The 22,392-nt window shown below is 34.5% G+C and overlaps 1 protein-coding gene across 1 annotated transcript in view; it reads left to right on the top strand.

Annotated features, from left to right (window-relative positions):
• The window catches only part of Cpxcr1 (CPX chromosome region candidate 1), a 28,664-nt gene extending 14,813 nt beyond the window's left edge, over positions 1-13,851 (top strand). Inside the window, exons 2-3 of the mRNA XM_021153748.1 lie at positions 9,421-9,525; positions 12,454-13,851. Coding sequence (XP_021009407.1) covers positions 12,462-13,430 — 969 coding nt within the window. The 5' untranslated portion in view covers positions 9,421-9,525; positions 12,454-12,461 and the 3' untranslated portion in view covers positions 13,431-13,851. The remainder of the gene's footprint in view (positions 1-9,420; positions 9,526-12,453) is intronic.
• The last annotated feature ends 8,541 nt before the right edge of the window (positions 13,852-22,392 follow it).

Consider the following 22,392-nt stretch of genomic DNA (forward strand, 5'->3'; position numbering starts at 1 on the left):
CATTGGACTTGCCAACTTTATATGCCCCAGTACAGGGGAATGCCAGGGCCAAGGGGTNGGGGTGGGTGGGTGAGGGACTCGGGGGGAGTGTATTGGGGACTTTTTTGATAGCATTGGAAATGTAATTGAGGAAAATACCTAATTAAAAAAAAAACCTGAAAAAAAAAGAAAATAATCATCTAAAATACAATGTGTAATATATTTCTTTTATAATATAACAAGATGTTTTTTTAAATTTTTATTAATTATTTTATTTACATCCAAAATATTGCCCCCTCTCAGTCCTCTTTCCCAGAAAGGTCCCCCTTTTACCTTCTTTCCTTCTGAGAGGGAATCTGTACCCAACCCTCTTCCCTGGAGCATCAAATCTCTATGGGATTAGGCACATAGTTTCCTACTGAAGACAGATAAGGCTATCCTCTGCTACTTATTTGCCAGGGGTTGGGTGGGTCTGAGACCACCCTGGGCATTACTGAAACTACTGAAGGAACTGAAGGGAATGGCAACAGTGTCAACTAACCCGGACCCCTGGGAGCTTCTAGTAACTAAAGCACCAATATTATATTTCTTTAGCAAGCTAATTATCAAACTTTAAGCATTTTAATTTTTAATATAATCATTTCAGATAATATGTGTGTGTGTGTGTGTGTGTGTGTGTGTGTGTGTGTGTGCGTGTGTGTGAGAGAGGTGGGGGGTGGGAAGAGAGAAGAGGATCTCACTACATATTAACAGCCAACCTGGTACTTACTATAAAGAATATGCTGGCGTTGAACATGAAGTCATCCTCTTGTCTCAGCCTTCCAATTTCTGGGATTTCATATATGTATCAATATTCCATATTACATAGTGGTTTCTTGAAAGCTTTTCAACATATTAACACTTATCATGTCACATATAACATTTTAAATATTTTAATGGAAATTTTATATGTATATATATAGTTTATACTATAAAATATTTTTCTGAAATACATGAGAATCTATAATGTTAGTTTACACACACACATATATATGTGTGTGTGTGTGTGTGATATATATATGTATATATATATATATATATATATTACAATATAAATTTATATACATTATTAGAGAACACCAAATAAAAATATCATCATACAGAAGAGTAACATCAGAATATATTTTTCAATTAAGCCAACATTAATTTTCTAAGTTATTGGGAAATATGATAAGATAATTGATTCTTGTTTTAAAATATAAACCCACAATTAAGTGTGAAGATTAAATTATTTAGCAATCCCATTGAGATAGTTTGCCTTTCATACTTCTTTACCCTCTTCCAACTTATACCAGATCCAGCCCCCACATACACAAATTCATGTTGTTTCTCTGTAATATTAAACCAAATAAAAGCATGCATGTGTGTGCACAGACACACACACACACACTCACACATCCTACAGTCTTGTTTTTTGGCTAACTGTATCTAGAGTATGCTTGATACCCAGAGTTACTTAGTTGAAAATAAGTGATTTTTCTCTCTCAGAAGCTATCAGTTGCAAACAATGTCATGATTAGATGTACATTCGTGTACATTTTCCTTTCTCCCTGCTGGTGTTTGTCTGAAATGCACTTGTACTGGTCTTGTATATGCTGTCACAGTCTCTGTGTAGTCTTATGTAATCCTATTGATGAATGCCATTGGAGGACTTTCTATCTTCTGATGCCTGTTTCGATTTCTTTCTTTGTTGCGTAAGGAATATAATCTACAAGTCTTCTATTTGTTTGGATAGACTTATTCTAAGACCTTTCTTTTCTTTCAAGGCTATTGTGAAAGGTATTGCTGACCTGATATCTTTCTCAGTGCCATTTGTGTGTAGGAAGGGAACTACTTGTTTTTTATTAGACATTTATTTATCTATTTACATTTCAAATGTTGTCACTTTCCTGGCTTCCCCTCGAAAAACCCCCTATCCCTTCACCCCTCCCCCTGCTCCTCAACCCACCCACACCTGCTTCTTGGCCCTGGCATTCCCCTACACTGGGGCATAGATCCTTCACAGGACCAAGAGCTTCTCCTCCCACTGATGACCAACTAGGCCATATTCTGCTACATATGCAGCTGGGTAATACTTTTTACGTGTTAATTTTGTATTTTTCCACTTTACTGAAAGTATTTATCACCTGCATAAGTTTTCTGGTGGAGTCTTTTGGATTATTTATGTATAAAATCATATTGTCTTCAAATAAAGTGACTCTGATTCTATACTTTCTTGTTTATATCACTTTGAACTCCTTCAGCTGTGCTATTGCTCTAAGACTTCAAGTACCATTTTGAATAAGTATGAAGAAATTGGGCTTATTTATCTCATTCCTGGTTCCAGTGAAACTTGTTTAAGCTTCTCTCCATTTACAATGATATTGACTGTGCATTTTATTGTAAATTTTGCTTATTAAGTAATGGCTGTCATATTCATAGTTTCTCTAGGTTTTTCATCACTAAGTGATGTTGATGTTGGATTTTTGTTAAAAGCCTTTTCTGCATGTAATTAAATGGTCATTTAGTTTCCATCTTTTCATCTCTTTATGTGGTAGATTGCATTTATTGATATTTATAAGAACAATTCATACAGTTCTAAAATGAAAACAACTTGACCATGGTAGATAATCTTTTTGATGATCTTTTTGATAATATTTTTGAAATTGACTTGCAAGTATTTAATGAGAATTTTTGCATCTCTGTTCATAAGATATATTTGTCTATATGCTTTTTTTCTTTATTTTTTGTTGAGCCCATATGGCTTAAGATCACATCGGTAGTGGCTTCATTAAAAAAAAAAAAAANCCTCTTCCAACTTATACCAGATCCAGCCCCCACATACACAAATTCATGTTGTTTCTCTGTAATATTAAACCAAATAAAAGCATGCATGTGTGTGCACAGACACACACACACACACACTCACACATCCTACAGTCTTGTTTTTTGGCTAACTGTATCTAGAGTATGCTTGATACCCAGAGTTACTTAGTTGAAAATAAGTGATTTTTCTCTCTCAGAAGCTATCAGTTGCAAACAATGTCATGATTAGATGTACATTCGTGTACATTTTCCTTTCTCCCTGCTGGTGTTTGTCTGAAATGCACTTGTACTGGTCTTGTATATGCTGTCACAGTCTCTGTGTAGTCTTATGTAATCCTATTGATGAATGCCATTGGAGGACTTTCTATCTTCTGATGCCTGTTTCGATTTCTTTCTTTGTTGCGTAAGGAATATAATCTACAAGTCTTCTATTTGTTTGGATAGACTTATTCTAAGACCTTTCTTTTCTTTCAAGGCTATTGTGAAAGGTATTGCTGACCTGATATCTTTCTCAGTGCCATTTGTGTGTAGGAAGGGAACTACTTGTTTTTTATTAGACATTTATTTATCTATTTACATTTCAAATGTTGTCACTTTCCTGGCTTCCCCTCGAAAAACCCCCTATCCCTTCACCCCTCCCCCTGCTCCTCAACCCACCCACACCTGCTTCTTGGCCCTGGCATTCCCCTACACTGGGGCATAGATCCTTCACAGGACCAAGAGCTTCTCCTCCCACTGATGACCAACTAGGCCATATTCTGCTACATATGCAGCTGGGTAATACTTTTTACGTGTTAATTTTGTATTTTTCCACTTTACTGAAAGTATTTATCACCTGCATAAGTTTTCTGGTGGAGTCTTTTGGATTATTTATGTATAAAATCATATTGTCTTCAAATAAAGTGACTCTGATTCTATACTTTCTTGTTTATATCACTTTGAACTCCTTCAGCTGTGCTATTGCTCTAAGACTTCAAGTACCATTTTGAATAAGTATGAAGAAATTGGGCTTATTTATCTCATTCCTGGTTCCAGTGAAACTTGTTTAAGCTTCTCTCCATTTACAATGATATTGACTGTGCATTTTATTGTAAATTTTGCTTATTAAGTAATGGCTGTCATATTCATAGTTTCTCTAGGTTTTTCATCACTAAGTGATGTTGATGTTGGATTTTTGTTAAAAGCCTTTTCTGCATGTAATTAAATGGTCATTTAGTTTCCATCTTTTCATCTCTTTATGTGGTAGATTGCATTTATTGATATTTATAAGAACAATTCATACAGTTCTAAAATGAAAACAACTTGACCATGGTAGATAATCTTTTTGATGATCTTTTTGATAATATTTTTGAAATTGACTTGCAAGTATTTAATGAGAATTTTTGCATCTCTGTTCATAAGATATATTTGTCTATATGCTTTTTTTCTTTATTTTTTGTTGAGCCCATATGGCTTAAGATCACATCGGTAGTGGCTTCATTAAAAAAAAAAAAAAGAAAGAAAGAAAGAAAGAAAAGAAAAGAAAATGAACTTAAGTTTTTATTTCATGCAATAATTAGAGTAAATTTGCAATTTGTTCCTCATTCAAGTTTTATTCTGAATTATACTCACTGGGCCTGTTTTTGTTGTTGTAGCGGTGGTGGTGGTGGTGGTGGTGGTGGTGGTGGTGGTGGTGGTGGTGGTGGCAGTGGTAGTTGTGGCTGTTGTCATTATTGTTTGTTTGACTTGTTTTTGTTTGGTTTGGATTTGTTGTTATTGTTTTTGTTGAGAGAATTTAAATACTTTTAATCCACTGGGAGTATGGGTCTGTTTAAATTGTTTTACCTTGAGTAAACTTTGATATATCATTAATTCATTCATTTCTCTTAGTCTTTTCAGTTTGGAAGAATACAGATTTTTAATGCTGAGATTCCACCTCACACCAATCAGAATGGCTAAGATCAAAAAAATCAGGTGACAACACATGCTGGCAAAGATATGGAGAAAGAAGAATACTCCTCCATTGTTGGTTGGGTTGCAAACTGGAACAACCACTCTGGAAATCAATCTAGAGGTTCCTCAGAAAATTAGAAATATATCTGCCTGAAGACCCAGCTATACTTCTTTTGGCCATATATGTAAAAAATGCCCACCATGAACAGGGGCATGTGGTCCACTATGTTCACAGTAGCCTTATTTGTGACAGCCAAAAGCTGGAAACACTCAGATGTCCCACAATGGAAGAATGCATACAGAAAATGTGTTTCATTGAAAAAATGATTTTCTCAATTACCTATGTATCTATTGTAATGTTTCTCATTTCATCTCTAATTCTTTTTTTTTCTTTTTGTTTTTTGAAATATTATTTTTCCATCATCTGAGATCTTCTTCAATTTCTTTCTTCAGAGACTTGAAGTTCTTATCATACAGATCTTTCACTTCCTTGGTTAGAGTCACACCAAAATATTTTATATTATTTGTGACTATTGTGAAGGGCGTTGTTTCCCTAATTTCTTTCTCATCCCGTTTATCCTTTGTGTAGAGAAAGGCAACTGATTTGTTTGAGTTAATTTTATATCCAGCTACTTCACTGAAGCTGTTTATCAGGTTTAGGAGTTCTCTGGTGGAATTTTTAGGGTCACTTATATATACTATCATATCATCAGCAAACAGTGATATTTTGACTTCTTCCTTTCCAAATTGTATCCCCGTGATCTCCCTTTGTTGACGAGTTGCCCTGGATAGGACTTCAAGTACTATATTGAATAGGTAGAAAGAAAGTGGGCAGCCTTGTCTAGTCCCTGATTTTAGTGGGATTGATGTTGGCCACTGGTTTGCTGTATATTGCTTTCATTATGTTTAGATATGGGCCTTGAATTCCTGATCTTTCCATGATTTTTATTATGAAGGGGTATTGTATTTTGTCAAATACTTTCTCAGCATCTAACGAGATGATCCTGTAATTTTTGTCTTTGAGTTTGTGTATATAGTGGATTACATTGATGGATTTCTGTATTTTAAACCATCCCTGCATCCCTGGGATGAAACCTACTTGGTAATGATGGATGAATGTTTTGATGTGTTCTTGGATTCAGTTTGTGAGGATTTTATTGAGTATTTTTGCATCGATATTCATAAGGGAAATTATTCTGAAGTTCTCTATATTTGTTGGGTCTTTATGTGGTTTAGGTATGAGAGTAATTGTGGCTTCATAGAATGAATTGGGTAGAGTACCTTCTGTTTCTATTTTGTGGAATACTTTGAGTAGAGTGAAAATTAGGTCTTCTTTGAAGGTCTGATAAAACTCTGCACTAAACCCATCTGGTCCTGGGCTTTTTTAACTGGGAGATTATTGAAGGTTGCTTCTATTTCTTTAGGCAAAATGGGACTGTTTAGATCGTTAATCTGGTCCTGATTTAAATTGGGTACCTGGTATCTGTCTAGAAAGTTGTCCATTTCATCCAGGTTTTCTAGTTTTGTTGAGTATAGCATGTTGTAGTAGGATCTGATGATGTTTTGGATTTCCTCAGGATATGTTGTTATGTCCCCTTTTTCATTTCTGATTTTGTTAATTAGGATACTGTCCCAGTACCCTCTAGTGTGTCTGACTAAGGGTTTATCTATCTTCTTGTTTTTCTCAAAGAACTAGCTCCTGATTTGGTTGATTCTTTGAATAGTTCTTTTTGTTTCCACTTAGTTGATTTCAGCCCTAAGTTTGATTATTTCCTGAGGTCTATGCCTGTTGGGTGAATTTGCTTCCTTTTGTTCTATAGCTTCTAGGTATGCTGTCAGACTGCTAGTGTATGCTCTCTGTAGTTTCTTTTTGGAGGCACTCAGGGCTATGAGTTTTCCTCTTAGGACTGCTTTCGTTGTGTCCCATAAGTTTGGGAATGTTGTGGCTTTATTTCATTAAACTCTAAAAAGTCTTTAATTCCTTTCTTTATTTCTTCCTTGACCAATTGTTGGGTAAATGGATGTATCTGGAGGATATCATCCTGAGTGAGATAACCCAATCACAAAAGAAGTCACTTGATATGCACTTACTGATAAGTGGATATTAGCCCAGAAACCTAGAATACCCAAGATACAACTTCCAAACCACAAGAAAATCAAGGAGAAAGACCAATGCATGGATACTTCATGCCTCCGTAGAATATGGAATAAAATAACCATGAAAGAAGTTTCAGAGACAATGTTTGGAGCTAAGACGAAATGGTGGACCATTCAGAGACTGCCCCACCTGGGGGTCCATCCCATAATCAGCCGCCATATGCAGACTCTATTGCATATGCCAGCAAGATTTTGCTGAAGGGACCCTGATATAGCTGTCTCCTCTGAGGCTTTGCCAGTGCCTGGCAAATACAGAAGTGGATGCTCACAGTCTTCTATTGGATGGAACACAGGGTCCACAATATAGGAGCTAGAGAAAGTTACCAAGAGCTGAAGGGCTCTGCAACCCTATAGGTGTAACAACACTATGAACTAATCAGTACCCCCAAGAGCTTGTGTCTCTAGCTGCATATGTAGCAGAAGATGGCCTAGTTGACCATCATTTGGAACAGAGGCCCCTTGGTCTAGCAAACTTTATATGTCCCAGTACAAGGGAATGCCAGGGCCAAGAAGTGGGAGTGAGTGGGTAGAGGAGCAGCATGGTGGGGAGGGTATAGGGGACTTTCAGGATAGCATTTGAAATGTAAATGAAGAAAATATCTAATAAACAAGTGGGGAAAAAAGAAAAAAGGAATATTATTTTTTATTTTATTTTTAAGATTAGTATATAACTATATCATCTTCTCACTTTTCTCTTTTCTTTATTAGATATTCTCTTCATTTACAAGTAAGATGCTATCCCCTTTCCTTGTTTCCTCTCCAAAAGTCCCCTATACCCTCCCTTTGCTCTACTCCCCAACCCACCCACTCCAGGTGCCTGACCCTGGCATTCCCTTTTACTGAGGCATATAATCATCACAAGACCAAGGGTCTCTCCTCCCATTGATGGGCAACTAGGCCATCCTCTGCTACATATGCAACTAGAGATACAGCTCTGGGGGTACTGATTAGTTCATAGTGTTGTTCCTCCTATAGGATTGCAGACCCCTTTAGCTCCTTTGGTACTTTCTCTAGCTCCTTCATTAGGGCCCTGTGTTCTATCGAATAGATGACTGTGAGCATTTACTTCTGTATTTGCCAGGCACTGGCATCTCTAATTTTTATAAATTTTGATTTTGCTTAACTTGGCTGAAGATTTGTCTGTCTTGATTTTTTTTCAGAGCCACTCTTTCTTTCACTTATTCTATATCTGTTCATGTCAGTATTTTTAAGTTAATTTAGTTATATATCCTCATCTGCTGTTTTTGAGGTATTTATCTCTTATTTTTCTAAATCTTTTAATTATACCATTATTATTTAGAGATCTCTGTTGGTTTTCATTGTGAACAGTGTATGTTATGACTTCTCTCCTCCTAAAAATACCTGCACTATGCATTTTGGTATGTTGGGATTTCATTTTCATTCAATTTCTTAAAATGTTAAAATTTCAACTTACCTTTTTTCTTTACCTAGTTTTCATTCAGTATTGACTTGTTTAGCTTCCATGAATGTGTATACTTACTGCTGTTTCTATTATTATTGATATTCTACTTTAATTCACAGTGTTAAGATAGATTACCAAATGCTTTTAAAAGTCCAGTCTCTATTCATTCCTCATTGCCCTAATAAGCCATCAATTTTGAAGAAAGTTCCATCACGTGATGGAAACATAGTGTGTTCCTCACTGTATGAGTGGAAAGTCCTGCATATGTGTGTTAAGTCCACTTGATGCATTATGTTATTTAACTCCCAGATTGTCTAGCTTTTGACTGGAAGACTTCTGTTAGCACATGTAGCATATGTGTTTGCCTGTGAAGTGTGATAACTATGAGATTCCTAAAAGAGGGTCTGAAGTCATTAAGAAATCATAAAAATATGGTGAAAGTAGAACTATGGGGAGTGTGTATCAATACTATGTGTGGTAGCAAACCCCAAGAGGATGGTGATAGGCTGTGAAGATCGGATTAGGTAGGCAACAGTGGTGGGATATAGTAATATCCTAGGAAGGACTCAACAGAGAGGAAGAAGGGAAGGAAGTACAGGTAGTAACTTACCTGGATTCCTGCCGAGTGTGGTAGCTGTGAGATTTCTGTAAAAGAGTGGACCTTTAGCCTGTTCTTGGCAGATAGTCACAAAAGAATGGAACTAACCTGTGAAGAATGGAAGATTACAGAAATGGAAGAAGGGCTAGAGGGCCCTCAAGATACAATATCTTTTGGACATGGTATTTGATTTGACTTCTTTCCATAAGTCAGTCTTTTTATATGACATATACTCCCTTGATTTTTATTGTAGTATAGTAGAATAAATATCTGTGATATATTTCTGAACATATGAAAACTTATCATTTATATTCATATGGAAATGCCACTTCAAAGATAAAAAGGAACAATGAATCTAAAAATTTTGACGAATATAAGAAAGCAAATCAAGCAAACAATCCAATCAGTTAAAGCACCACTCTAGGGGAGGAAGTTGTAGAAATTGACTTTTCTTCTGTTTTATGATTTTTTTTTAATTTGATTTAAGGATCTATTAAACGAGATCTATAGAAAACCAAGAAAGTGAAGTTCTTTCCCAGTTGCTGGAGCTCATCCTCAGTAAAACATATAAAGTCATTCTGTTTTCAAACTGGTGAGTTATTTCAAACTTTTTCTAAAAAATATGGATTCTATTTATTGCTTTATCTTAGGTATAATTTTAATTGTTAATACCAAGGTATTTTGATAGAGTTTTTTTTCTTCCTTAAATGATGAATATGGAACTGTTAAAACTCAAAAAAGTTTATCAGTTTGGAAACTCTGAACAGGAGATTTTTAAAAGTAGATTAGAGAATTAGGAGTAGGCTCTCAAGTTGGAATGCTTAAGTAAGAAGTAAAAAAGACATCAATGAAATTAAGATACTAAGAGGCAAAAATGCCTCAGTAGGTAAGTGTGCTTGCTGCTCTAACTTTCATATTTATCAATAAATAATAAAGACAAAAATTAGGATGAAAAAAGTAGAATCATGAACTGTTACACTGAAAAGAAGTAGATATGGAGATTGCTTAAATATTTTAGAAAAGTAATAGAAATATTATAGAAAATTAATAGATATATCTTCATAGTATTAAAACAGCACTATGTAGTTACAAATATAAAATTGAATATCATTACACATATTAATTTCTAAATAATGTCAAATGCTTCTGATAGAAAAAATAATTCTTGCTTTAATATCAAACGTTCAAAATACTTTTTAATTAAAGCTTAATTTGAAGGAAAAGATAACCATGAAATATAAACTCAAGTCTATCAGTACATACAATATCTGTTGAATGGTTAGAGAAGGTACATTTATCAGTAGAGATGAAGTCTGGCTATAAAGGTCCCATCTGAACTTCTTTGTCTTTTATTAGCAATAATCCATAAAATACAACTGACCTATGCATAAATTTTATCTAGGGTAGCTCATGAAAAGTAATCATGAAAAGAAATGGAAGCCTGATTATTTCATAAATTTCCATAGAATTGATATCAGAATAGTTATATTTTTCTTTACCCATCACTTTTTTTTTAAATCGAAAAACAAATCAAAATCTCTTAGCTGGAGGTAGGGACTCTAGATGAATTGGAACTGGTTTGTTGATATTGTCCATGTTTTATATAGCTGGTCTCAGCTGTGGTGAGCTCATGATAGCAAAGGGCAGAAGACACTTTTTCAAAGAATTCCTCCCTAAATTCTGACTATTGCTATCTTTGCACCACCTCTTACAAAATGGTTACTGATCCTGATAAGAAGAAGATGATATAGATTCCTCTTATTGGGGTCAGTAGTCCAATTATTTTCTACACTCTAGTTGTGAGTCTCTGTTTTAACCCTTGTCTACTACGATGAGAAACTTTCCTGATGAAGGATGAGGACTGCTCTAATTTATGGGTACTGTAGAAAGTAATTTGTTTTTTCAATGTCTGGTTAGCAAAAAGAATGAAAAAAAATAGTAGCAGATTCTTCCTAGAATGGGTGATCTAACCATCCACGAGTTGCTCACCAGATTTATAGTAATGGATATAAGTTACAATGAGAAACTTGTTGATTAACCTCATAGCAATCATGTCACCAATGTGTCAATGGGCATATCTTGTCACAGTGGTTGTTATTTTTGGCTAAACATTTTTGCATTAACAGCAAGTAGAACAACTGATAATTTTTCCTTCCTAGCAGTTTATAACATCTTTTGCTACTATGAATATTGTGTTCTGTAGGTGGGAGAGAAAGTTTATTTTCTTCAGTTCTAGGGTGTCTCATAGTTTGCTCATATTTAAGTAAGTTGTCTTGCAAGTCATACACCCATATGCATCCTGGTAGCACAAATTCAACTAACTGCACTATAAAGAAAATGAAGAATAGGATGCAAATATGGACAAGAGACTTGGGAGTGCCTGGGAGAAGTTAGAGGAAGAATAGGGTGGCATAAATTATCTAAAATCATTGTATATATATTTGAAGGTCTCAAAAATACATAAATGCATTTTAAATAAGTAAATGGGTAATATTTGTATTTTTCTTTCTGCTTTGAAGAAACCACCAAACTGAGATTATCCATAGTCAATTCAGATAAGATAATTGGATACACAGTATTCAGAAATTAAGGGTGTACTGAAAATATTTCAGGAGGTAAACAACATCAGAAAGAATAAGGAAAGAGAGGGCAGTATACAGTAGTAAGTAGACAGATTAATTTGATATTATCAGCCATAAAACTGGCCTGAAGTAAACATTATCTTGAGGAAAAACAAGGCAATATAATTGCCAAGTGAGTGATACATTTGGAAGTTATTCTAATCAATTAACTAAAAATCTGGGTTTAACTTCTTTCAATTCTCTTTCTTTCACTGCCTTTCTTTTTCTTTTTCTTTTTTCACAATCCCCAGTTGTCCTTTTCTGTATGCATATAATTTAAAAGAACACACTAAAATCAAAGTAGAGAAGAAAGGAAGGACAAAAGGAAGAAAGGAAGTAAAAAAAGGATAGAAAATTCCACAGGAAAATGTAATTAAATTTGATCACAAGCATTCTATCATAAAAGATCCGTAATTTTCTCACAAACATATATCTTCATGAAATGTCCTTTTAGATTGGTCTCAATTCAGAGACCAATATCAATAAACACTTACGCCTGTTACCCAAAAAGATCTATTTTATTTGGTTAAGTTCTATTAAATTTGACATCTAAAACGGAAAAACTATATTTTCTGTACATAATTACATAAACACTAACAAGTAGGGTACATTCATTAAAAATCTGAGGACAAAGATACACTATTTAAGGTTTATATACATTTTGAAAATAAACAATGAGAAGGCATACTTCATAAGAGATTATGTTGATCTTACGATTTAATATTTTTCTTATTTTATGTTTTTGAGTTTATGAGTGATAAAATGTTTAGAGTTATAGAGAAGAGCAGAAAATAACAACACATCGACATGCTTTCTGAAAACCTAAACTACTGGCTTATTTGAAAGTGAAACATTCTTTAGTTTAATAGATCTTTATCTCCCTCCCCCATTCCCCATAGCATCTAGAATGACTTCTACTAATCAAGGAAGTGATCCATCTGAAAATACTCTCAAAAATGAAGAAAATGAACCACCAAATGCCTGTGAGGATGAGAAAGAACATCCACTTCCTGATACCAACATTTCTCAGGTGGAAACCAATCTATCCGGCATGGAGCCAAGCTCGATAAGTTCCCAGGAGGATATGGATTTCCAGACAGTACAAAACAGCCAATCTGAAGCAGAGAAGACTCAAAATGATCCCCCAGATGAAGAATTAATAGAAGACTCTCTTCCAATTCGGATACCCATTCCTAAAAAGTTGTCTGTTCCTAGGTTAATATTATGTAGAATTATCTATCTGAGTATACCACAACCACAACCACAACTCCATGAAAAGAAGACCTTATCTGATAAAATGATGTTCCATCTAGGGGAAGTGGAGATGACAGAAAATGATTGCTTCCACACCCCCATACTTGACAAGATGATCCATCCCTGTTTTCTTATGTGGCGAGTCCCATTCTTTACTATTAATGAGATAAGTAGGATGATTATTCACCTGCTGTGCAGCAGAAATTGCTCTCAGCCAGAATGTCACCAACATAATGCATCTGTAAAACAAAAATATGTAGCCATTCTTGATCACCAAAATATCATCAATCTCCAAAGGAACATCGTCTTTGGAAGGCCTTTGAGAGTATACTACTATCATCCACTTTTTGAAAGACTGACTCAAAGAAAAACTTCTAAGTTATATCAAAACAAGAATGGAAACCATCTTTCTGTGAGGCCAAGATTCTACATGCCACAGTTCCAAACCCAGAATACTGTCCATAGAAATGTTTTTAAAGATTCTTGGAGAAATCGTCATAAGCTGAGGCTAGTAATCATAACAGACAACAATAACTGGAAATATCTGTGTCTCATTTGTGGTTGTGGTTTTAACAACTTTTATGATTTTAAACATCATTCTTGCAACTTTTCTGGAAATTAAGTTAAAGCAGTGTAAAGGTTTATAATTTGAAATTCTAAAACTATACAATATCAATAACTCATCTGAAACAACATCTCATGATCAATAAATTTAGTATGACAACATTACACTGCAAAATTTAATACAAAAATATGTACTTCAATAAGAAACATTTTCAGGAAGAGATTTAACCATCATTTGGATCATTGAAATATCAAGGTATTTATCTGTATTGTGTCATCAACTGAACCAAGATGATGTTTGCAACTCCCTTAACATCAATTTCTGCTGAGTATTGTTTCTGGACGCAAATTAAAACAGATCGTGATAAAGAAAACAGAGAGCTAGAGAAAGGTACAATAGGGGTTTCTAGAGATTCTGCTCAACAAAAAAATCTGAAGTTTCCTCCAAATTTCAATAAAATCATACTAAATGTTACTGTAAATTTGTAGTTAGATATGAATATGTCATGAGAAACACAATATTGCAAATATACCATATCTATACTTTAGTGATGTTTTACCTGTTGCACCCCCCCCCCCAAAAAAAAGAAAACACTAAGAATCCAACTCCAATGTAATCACACTAGGGTCTTTATTTACAAGCTCAAGATTGGGCTCACACTGCTGTCTCTGACACAGCAGAACTGGAGGGTGCAGCCCAGAGTCTAATTTTAAGCAGGTATTTGTAGAGACAAGAAAGAATTGTGTAGACTGGCACATATCTGATTGGGGTGTGATTCATTACAACATTTTATTTGCTCTTTAACAGAATTGGCTGGTTCTTGCATCCTAACCATAAGCTTAACTTATGCTTTTCTCCTGATTGGTGGTTGTTAAGAGGTAATGTCCCATTTTGTGAAGGAACAAAATACCCACACTTTGGTCTTTGTTCTTGAGCTTCATGTGGTCTGAGAATTGTCTAAGCTTCTAAGCTTTTGGAATAATTAATGTCCACTTATTGGTGAGGGCATACCATATGTGTTCTTTTGTGAATGAGTTACCTCACTCAGNATGATATATTCTAGTTCTATCCATTTGCCTAAGAAATTCATAAATTCATTGTTTTTAAGAGATGAGTACTACACCATTGAGTAAATGTAGGACATTTTCTGTATCCATTCCTCTGCTGAAGAACATCTGGTTGTTTCCTGCTTCTGACTATTATGCATAAGGCTGCTATTAACATGGTGCAGCATATGTCATTGTTATATATTGGGGCATCTTTTGGGTATATGCCTAGGAGTGGTATAGCTGGGTCCTCAGGTACTACTATGTCCAATTTTCTGAAGAACAGCCAAACTGTTTTCCAGAGTAGTTGTACCATCTTGAAATCCTACCAACAATGAAGGAGTATTCGTATTCCTCTTTCTCCACATCCTTGACAGCATCTGCTGTCACCTGACTTTTTGATCGTAGCCTTTCTGACTGGTGTTAGGTGGAATCTCAGGGTTGTTTTGATTTGCATTTCCCTATTAACTAAGGATATTGAACATTTCTTTAGGTGCTACTCTGACATTCAATATTCCATTTGAAAATAGACTGTTCCACCTGGGAATCCATCCAATATACAAACACCATACCCAGACACTATTGTGGATGCCAACAAGTGCTTGCTGACAGGAGCCGGATATAGCTGTTTCCTAAAAGGCTCTGCCAGTGCCTGAAAAATACAGAAGTGAATGCTCAAAGCCATCCATTGGATTGACCACAGGGTCCCCAATGAAGACCTAGAGAAAGGACCCAAGGAGCTGAAGGGGTTTGAAGCCCCATAGGAAGAACAATAATATTAACTAACCAGCAACCCCAGAGGGACTAAACCACCAACCAAATAGTACATGTGGTAGGACTCATGGCTCCAGCTGCATATGTAACACAGGATAGGCTAGTTGGTCATCAATGGGAGGAGAAGCCCTTGTGAAGGCTCTATGCTCCAATGTAGGGGAATGCCAGGGCCAGGAAGTGGGAGTGGGTGGATTGGTGAGCAGGGGGAGAGGGAGGGGATAGGGATTTTTTTGGAGGGGAAATCAAGAAAGGGGATAATATTTGAAATATAAAGAAAATTTTAAAACAAAAACAAAAAAAAAGAAAATTCTTTGTTTATCTCTATACCAAATTTTTATTAGAGTTCTTTGATTCTCTGGAGTTGAACTTCTTGAGTTCTTTGTATCTATTGGATATTAGCTCTCTATTTGATGTAGGATTAATAAAGCTCTTTTCCCAATATGTTGGTTGCCATTTTGTCCTATTGACAGTGCCCCTTGCCTTACAGAAGCTTTGCAATTTTATGAGGTCCCATTTGTCAATTGTTGATCATAGAGCATAAGCCATTGGTGTTCAGTTCCAGAAATTTTCCCCTCTGCCCATATGTTCAAGATTCTTTCCCCCTTTCTCTTCTACTAGTTTCAATGTATCTAGTTTAATGGGGAGGTTCTTGATCCACTTGGACTTGAGCTTTGTACAAGGAGATAAGAATGTATCAATTTGCATTCTTCTACTTGCTGACCTCTAGTTGAACCAGCACCATTTGTTGAAAATGCTGTCTTTTTTTTCCACTGGATGGCTTTAGCTCCTTTGTCAAAGATCAAGTGACCATAGGTGTGTGGGTTCATTTTTGACTCTTTAATTCTATTCCACTTATCTACCTGCCTGTCACTGTACTAATACCATGCCATTTTTGTCTCTATTGCTCTGTAGTATAGCTTAAAATCAAAGATGCCCCAGAAGCTCTTTTGTTGTTGAGAATGTTTTTCACTATTCTGGGATTTTTTTTTTTATTCCAAATGAATCCCCAAATTGCTCTTTCTAACTTTATGAAGAATTGAGTTGGAATTTTGGTGCAGATCGCAATGAATCTTTAGATTGCTTTTGGAAAGATGACTCTCTCTCTATCTATCTATCTATCTACCTATCTATATCCGTCATATATATATATATATATATATATATATATACATTAATATATATACACATATAAGTATATGTATATTATATGTATATGTATATATATATTAATCCTGCCAATCCCTGAGCATAGGAGATCTTTCCATCTTCTGAGATCTTCCTCATTTTCATTCTTCAGTGACTTGTTCTTGTTATACAAATCTTTCACTTGCTTGGTTAGAGTTACACCAAGGCCTTTTATATTATTTGTGGCTATTGTGAATGGTGTTGTTTCCCTAATTTCTTTCTCAGTCTGATTATCCTTTAAATAGAGGAAGGCTACTAGTTTGAGATAAATTTATATACAGCCACTTTTCTGAAGTTGTTTATCAGGTTTAAGAGTTCTCTTGTGGAATTTTTGGAGTCACTTTAATACACTATCATATCACCTGCAAATCTTGACTTCCTTCTTTCTAATTTGTATTCCTTTGACTTCTGCTTGTTGTCTAATTGTTCTTTCTAGAACTTTGATTGCTATATTGAATAGATAGGAATAGAGTGGACTGCATTTTCTAGTCCCTACTTTTAGTAGGATTGCTTCAAGTTTCTCTCCAATTAGTTTGTTGTTGGCGACTGTTTTGCTGTATATTGCTTTTACTATCTTTAAAGATTAGCCTTGAATTCCTTATCTTTCCAAGACTGTTACTGTGGAGGTATGTTGTATTTTGTCAAAGGCTCTTTCAGCACCTAATAAGATGATCATGGTGTAAAAGATATTTCCAAAATTCATCTGGAAGAGAAAAAAACAAAGCATGTTGGGGTCCTCAAATATTATTCTTAGTCTGTGACATTCATTCCTTAAACAAAGGATTGCTCATGGATGTCATAAGAGTATGTTACCCTGTCAATTTCCTAAAATAAGTAGGTATTATCTATCACAGGGTTCCATCTCTTCCCAGAGTCAACATATCTTTAATTACCCAATGATTAATGAATACAAAGCATGACCTTTTGCTACATTTTATGTCATTTCTGAAAAGCCTTCCCACTTACAGGTCTTCCTTGAAATTTTAGAGTCACTTAACTGTTTTATATTCAAGTGGTAACTCTAAGATTTTATTGCTGATTGCTCTTCATTTCACAGTTGGCATTTTCAATGATATCTTCCTTTTGTCACACCATCTTTGGCACAAATCAGGGAAGCTGATCTAAGACCACTCTTAACAATAAATGGAGGCAGAAACATTCAATAGAGACTAAAAGAATCAATGCAGCCTAAAGTCAAAATCATTAGCCAAAATGTGATTAAGCCATCTGGTAAATCTATGTTGCATGAAACAGGAAAATGAATAATCCTAATCTTTGAAAGTCAGTGTATGAAGTAAAATGTTTGTTATTAGTTTGGTTTCAAGGATATAGCAGGCTAGTGTTGACAACCACTAAAGGCTATTTCTTTCTTTTTTATTAATTAGGTATTTTCTTCATTTACATTTCCAGTGCTACCCCATAAGTCCCCAAAACCCCTCCCTCCCACTTCCCTCACCCCCCATTCCCACTTCTTGACTCTGGTGTTCACTTGTACTGAGGCATAAAATGTTTGCAAGACCAACGGGCCTCTCTTTCCACTGATGGCCGACTAGGTCATCTCCTGATACATATGCAGCTAGAGGCACGAGCTCTGGGGGGCGGGGGGGGGGGTAACGGTTAGTTCATATTGTTGTTCCACCTATAGAGCTGCAGACCCCTTTAGCTCCTTGGATACTTTCTCTAGCTCCTCCATTGGGGGCCTTGTGATCCATCCAATAGCTGACTGTGAACATCCACTTCTGTGTTTGCTAGGGCCCGGCATAGCCTCTCAAGAGACAGCTATATCAGGGTCCTTTCAGCAACATCTTGCTAGTGTGTGCAGTGGTGTCAGCGTTTGGGGGATGATTACGTGATGGATCACCGGGTATGGCAGTCTCTAGATGATCCATCCTTTTGTCTCAGCTCCAATCTTTGTCTCTGCAATTCTTTTCATGGGTCCTTTGTTCCCAATTATAAGAAGGGGCAAAGTGTCCACACTTTGCTCTTCATTCTTCTTGAGTTTCATGTGTTTTGCAAATTATATCTTGTATCTTGGGTATTCTAAGTTTCTGGGTTAATATCCACTTATCAGTGAGTACATATCATGTGAGTTCTTTTGTGATTTCTGACTGAGTTTCTTGTTTTATTTGTGTACTTAATAACACTTCTTTTAGGATGCATTTATAAGCACATGCATTACCTACCTTCTTAGAAATATATGCAATAACACAAGCATAATGCATGTATCAAAATGTTGCTAAATATTCATTATATTTACTTTTCCTTGATTGTTCCAAAAATAATGAATCAGTGCTCCTTTGCTTACTTTAAGAGCCATGTAACAAAACTTCACTCTCACTGTAATTCAACTGCTTTAGATTTAAAGTTTCTAGTAAAATCTCCTGTGGCAATTCAAAACCCAAAATCAATCACAGTCCTTATCTCTTTAATTATATTTATTTCTTGCTTATGTTGGTATCTCTTTTTCCCAGAAAGGAGATAGGACTAAGATGGCACTTAAAAATCATTCAATGTTTCTGATAAATGTAAGGATAAATTTAGGGATTTCTTTTTAATTGCATACTAGAATTCTAATATATTTAGTTATTAAGATGACACATGAAATGAAAAGCAAAATAATTAATTTTTCTAAGTTTACTTTTCATGTTTAAAAGTACAGAAAACTGAGGAATACTATTTACTAAATTTTGTAAATTTTATTATCATTCCAAGATGTTGCCAAATTCAAACAATTCTTGAATTGTTGACATCATACATTTACTTATATGTACTCATTTTCAATTTCTATCCATTTCCAACATGAGTGGATAAGAAAAATCAGTCATATATGAAAAAGTCCATTAGCATAGTAGTTAATGAAATTAAAAAAAATCTACGTACTATTGAAGTATAGTAAATAGCACTGGTTAGAGGGACAATGTTTTGAAAACTACAGGGGGAAAGGAAAATGTAAGTTGAAGGGAAATGTTTCCCATGGACACATATATAGAACTTGACAAGAAGGAAATAAATAACATCAATTCATTTTATTAGATAAGATTATCAATGAGGAAAGTTTCAGTTAGAACAAGGCTACATATAACCTTCTAGAGGACCAAAGAAAAGTGTGTATGTTAGGTTTGAAAGATGAAAACTGCAATATGTAAGCAGACTAATATAAGGTCCATTGTAAAGAAGAATTTGGTCTAAGAGAGGAATGTAATATAGAAACCAAAGCCGAGATATGATACCTAAATGAAGAAAAACTGAGAACTTGGAGTGGATATAGGATTGTGCTCATCTGTTTGGAATGAAACTAAAGAAATAGAGACAGCTGAAAGGGAAAAATGGAAGGTGGAATTGTTAATATATAAAACATGAAGACCTAGGGATTGAGATGGAATAATCAGAGTTGTGTTGATGTTCACTAAAATGGGGAGTACAGAGGAAATTATGACAGGTGAAAATTGCTCCCAGGAAGCTGAATCCCTTCTTATATTGCTGCATAATTTTTGTCATTAAACTGAAATTTGAATACTCTGGTGATGGTAAACATTCAGTAAGGAAAATGTATGTTCTTTTGAACCATGTAAGTATTCTCGTATTCCAAGAGATATACAGGTTCCTCTTATAGAACAATGTCATGTAAAAATTGATAAGAAATGGACTTCTGGATTCCAAGGATTTATAAGAAAATTTCAAAGATAAAATGTTTACAATAGAAAATAACTACATGTGACGGAATAAACATAAGTGTTGGATTTGACAGATTAAAGCCTATAATCAGAATGGGCATGGAGGGTGATATAAGGACCATTTTAGGGTAGAACTTTTCTTGAGGGAGAAATGCAATATACAAACTTAGTTGTGGACATGAATGCTACCTACATACATGTGTATACAAACCTTTTGCATGACTGTCTAAAAATAAACTGTCACATTTATCATCTTATTAATTTGTATATTACTTAACTGAAGTGGTGAGAGGACAATTTTCTGAAGTCATTTCTCTGTTTTCACTACTTGAATCTCAGGGATCAAATTCTAGTTTTCAGGCAAGTGTCTTTACCACTAAGCCATCTCATAAATAGCTCTGGTTAAACTAAATGGATCATAAATGAAAATCAAAATTCATGAAACTGGCAAAGGTAGCTGTAGGGATGAAGAGGTGTTGATAGGGATAGGAGGAACATATAGAGTGAGATTAATCAGAATACACTATATTCATATGTGAAATTGCTAAACAACAAAATTAGTCCATAATAATATAAACATTTTAACATTCTCAATATGTTTACCAAGTTTAAAAATTAAAAAAATAAATATAAATAGTTAAAGATAAGAAATTTGAGGACTTAATAATTCAACCATGCAAAAATGCAAATGATGCACTAAAATATTTTAGAATATAAAAGAAATGAATGAATGGATAGGGCTTTGCCAGTATGTAGCTCTCTTCTTACTCTCAAAAGGTTAGATATTAAATACAATAAAAAACATGAAATATTATACAAAGTAATTTTTAAATATTGATAGCATAAAATGTTTCATATTATTTGCAAATGTAATTGTGTGTGTGTGCATGTGTGTGTGTGTGTGTGTGTGTGTGTGTGTGTGTTTGTATGGTATATCTGTGTGCCTATGTGTGTTACAGATTTTATAGAAAAAATGTGTAAAATAAATCTTAGGTATTTTATAAGTGATCCAAATTCCTGAAAAAATATTTAAATTTAAATTTCATTTATAAAAACTTAGAGATATGAGAAAGACATTTGTATACAATAACATTCAGTGAACACTTCAATTTTAATTTTAAGATACGGTATATCTTATTGCCATAACTATGATGGAATATTAGTCAAATTTAAATCCAGGTTTTTATTCATGAATTAAATATATAAAATATTTGTATAGAACATTGAAGACAAAGACACATTTATGACTACATATTATAAACTATATATATATATATATATATATATATATATATATATATTTGAAATTCATATATTAAAATTGGACTATAAATTAAAATGGGATATATTACATTTAGTTATTGATATAATTTTTCAAATTTAAAAACTCTAATTCATTTTTGAAAATACATAATGTATTGCCTTTAAACATTGTACAACAGAACTAATTTGGAAGACAGGAGGTAAAGTATTGATTTTAATTAACACATACTGTATATACAGTGAAGAAGATATCTCTTCCAAAATTTCAATGAGAAATATAGCATGAATATGCAATATATAATATTTTTGTAAATCCCTATGAAATTATTTTAGAAAGAGAAATTAATGTTTTATTTTACTTTATTATAGGTTTAAATTTTGTCAGTCATTATATGACTACTTTATTCTCTTAGGACAATGAACATTTAGTAGCTTAGTAAATTTTTGCATATTATTCTAGATTTGGGTATAGTATAGTTTGTGGTAAATTTGTTGTAAACATTATATAGCATCAATATAAATGTTTGTTCAGAGTGAAGCATTCTTTGCTGAATTTGTTTAGTATTTCTTTCATATATATAATATTAAATCAAATATATAATATTAAATCAAATATTACACTGCATGAACTGACAAGTGGTTCCATCAAGTGGTTCCATCAAATGTTAGGATTCCAAGTATCTTATATGATGAAAACTCAGAATATGTGTGTGGGTCATATTTCAACTGAAGATCCTGCAGATGTCCATGGTCTGGGCTATTGCCCAAAGCCACCTTGCTGCCACTGGACACAGAGAACTGGTCCTGCTCCTCGGTGATACACAGCAAGGTATTACAGGTGGTAGCATGGGAACAGTTTTCCTCAGCTGATGACTTCTGGCTGGGTTCAGGGAAAGAAAGGCTCAGCTTCCCTTGAGTGGCTGGCCATAAGAAACATGACTATGCTTCAGTAAGCATATATACAACACAAAATGAACTTTTTTTTCCATTTTTCTTTTTTAATGGGGACAGCATTAGAATGTCATGGGGGAGACAGGCAGACATGGGAGGACTGGGATGTGAGCATGGCAGGGATGC

Source organism: Mus caroli, chromosome X, assembly GCF_900094665.2.
Source record: "Mus caroli chromosome X, CAROLI_EIJ_v1.1, whole genome shotgun sequence".
NCBI classification, from domain to species: Eukaryota; Metazoa; Chordata; class Mammalia; order Rodentia; family Muridae; genus Mus; species Mus caroli.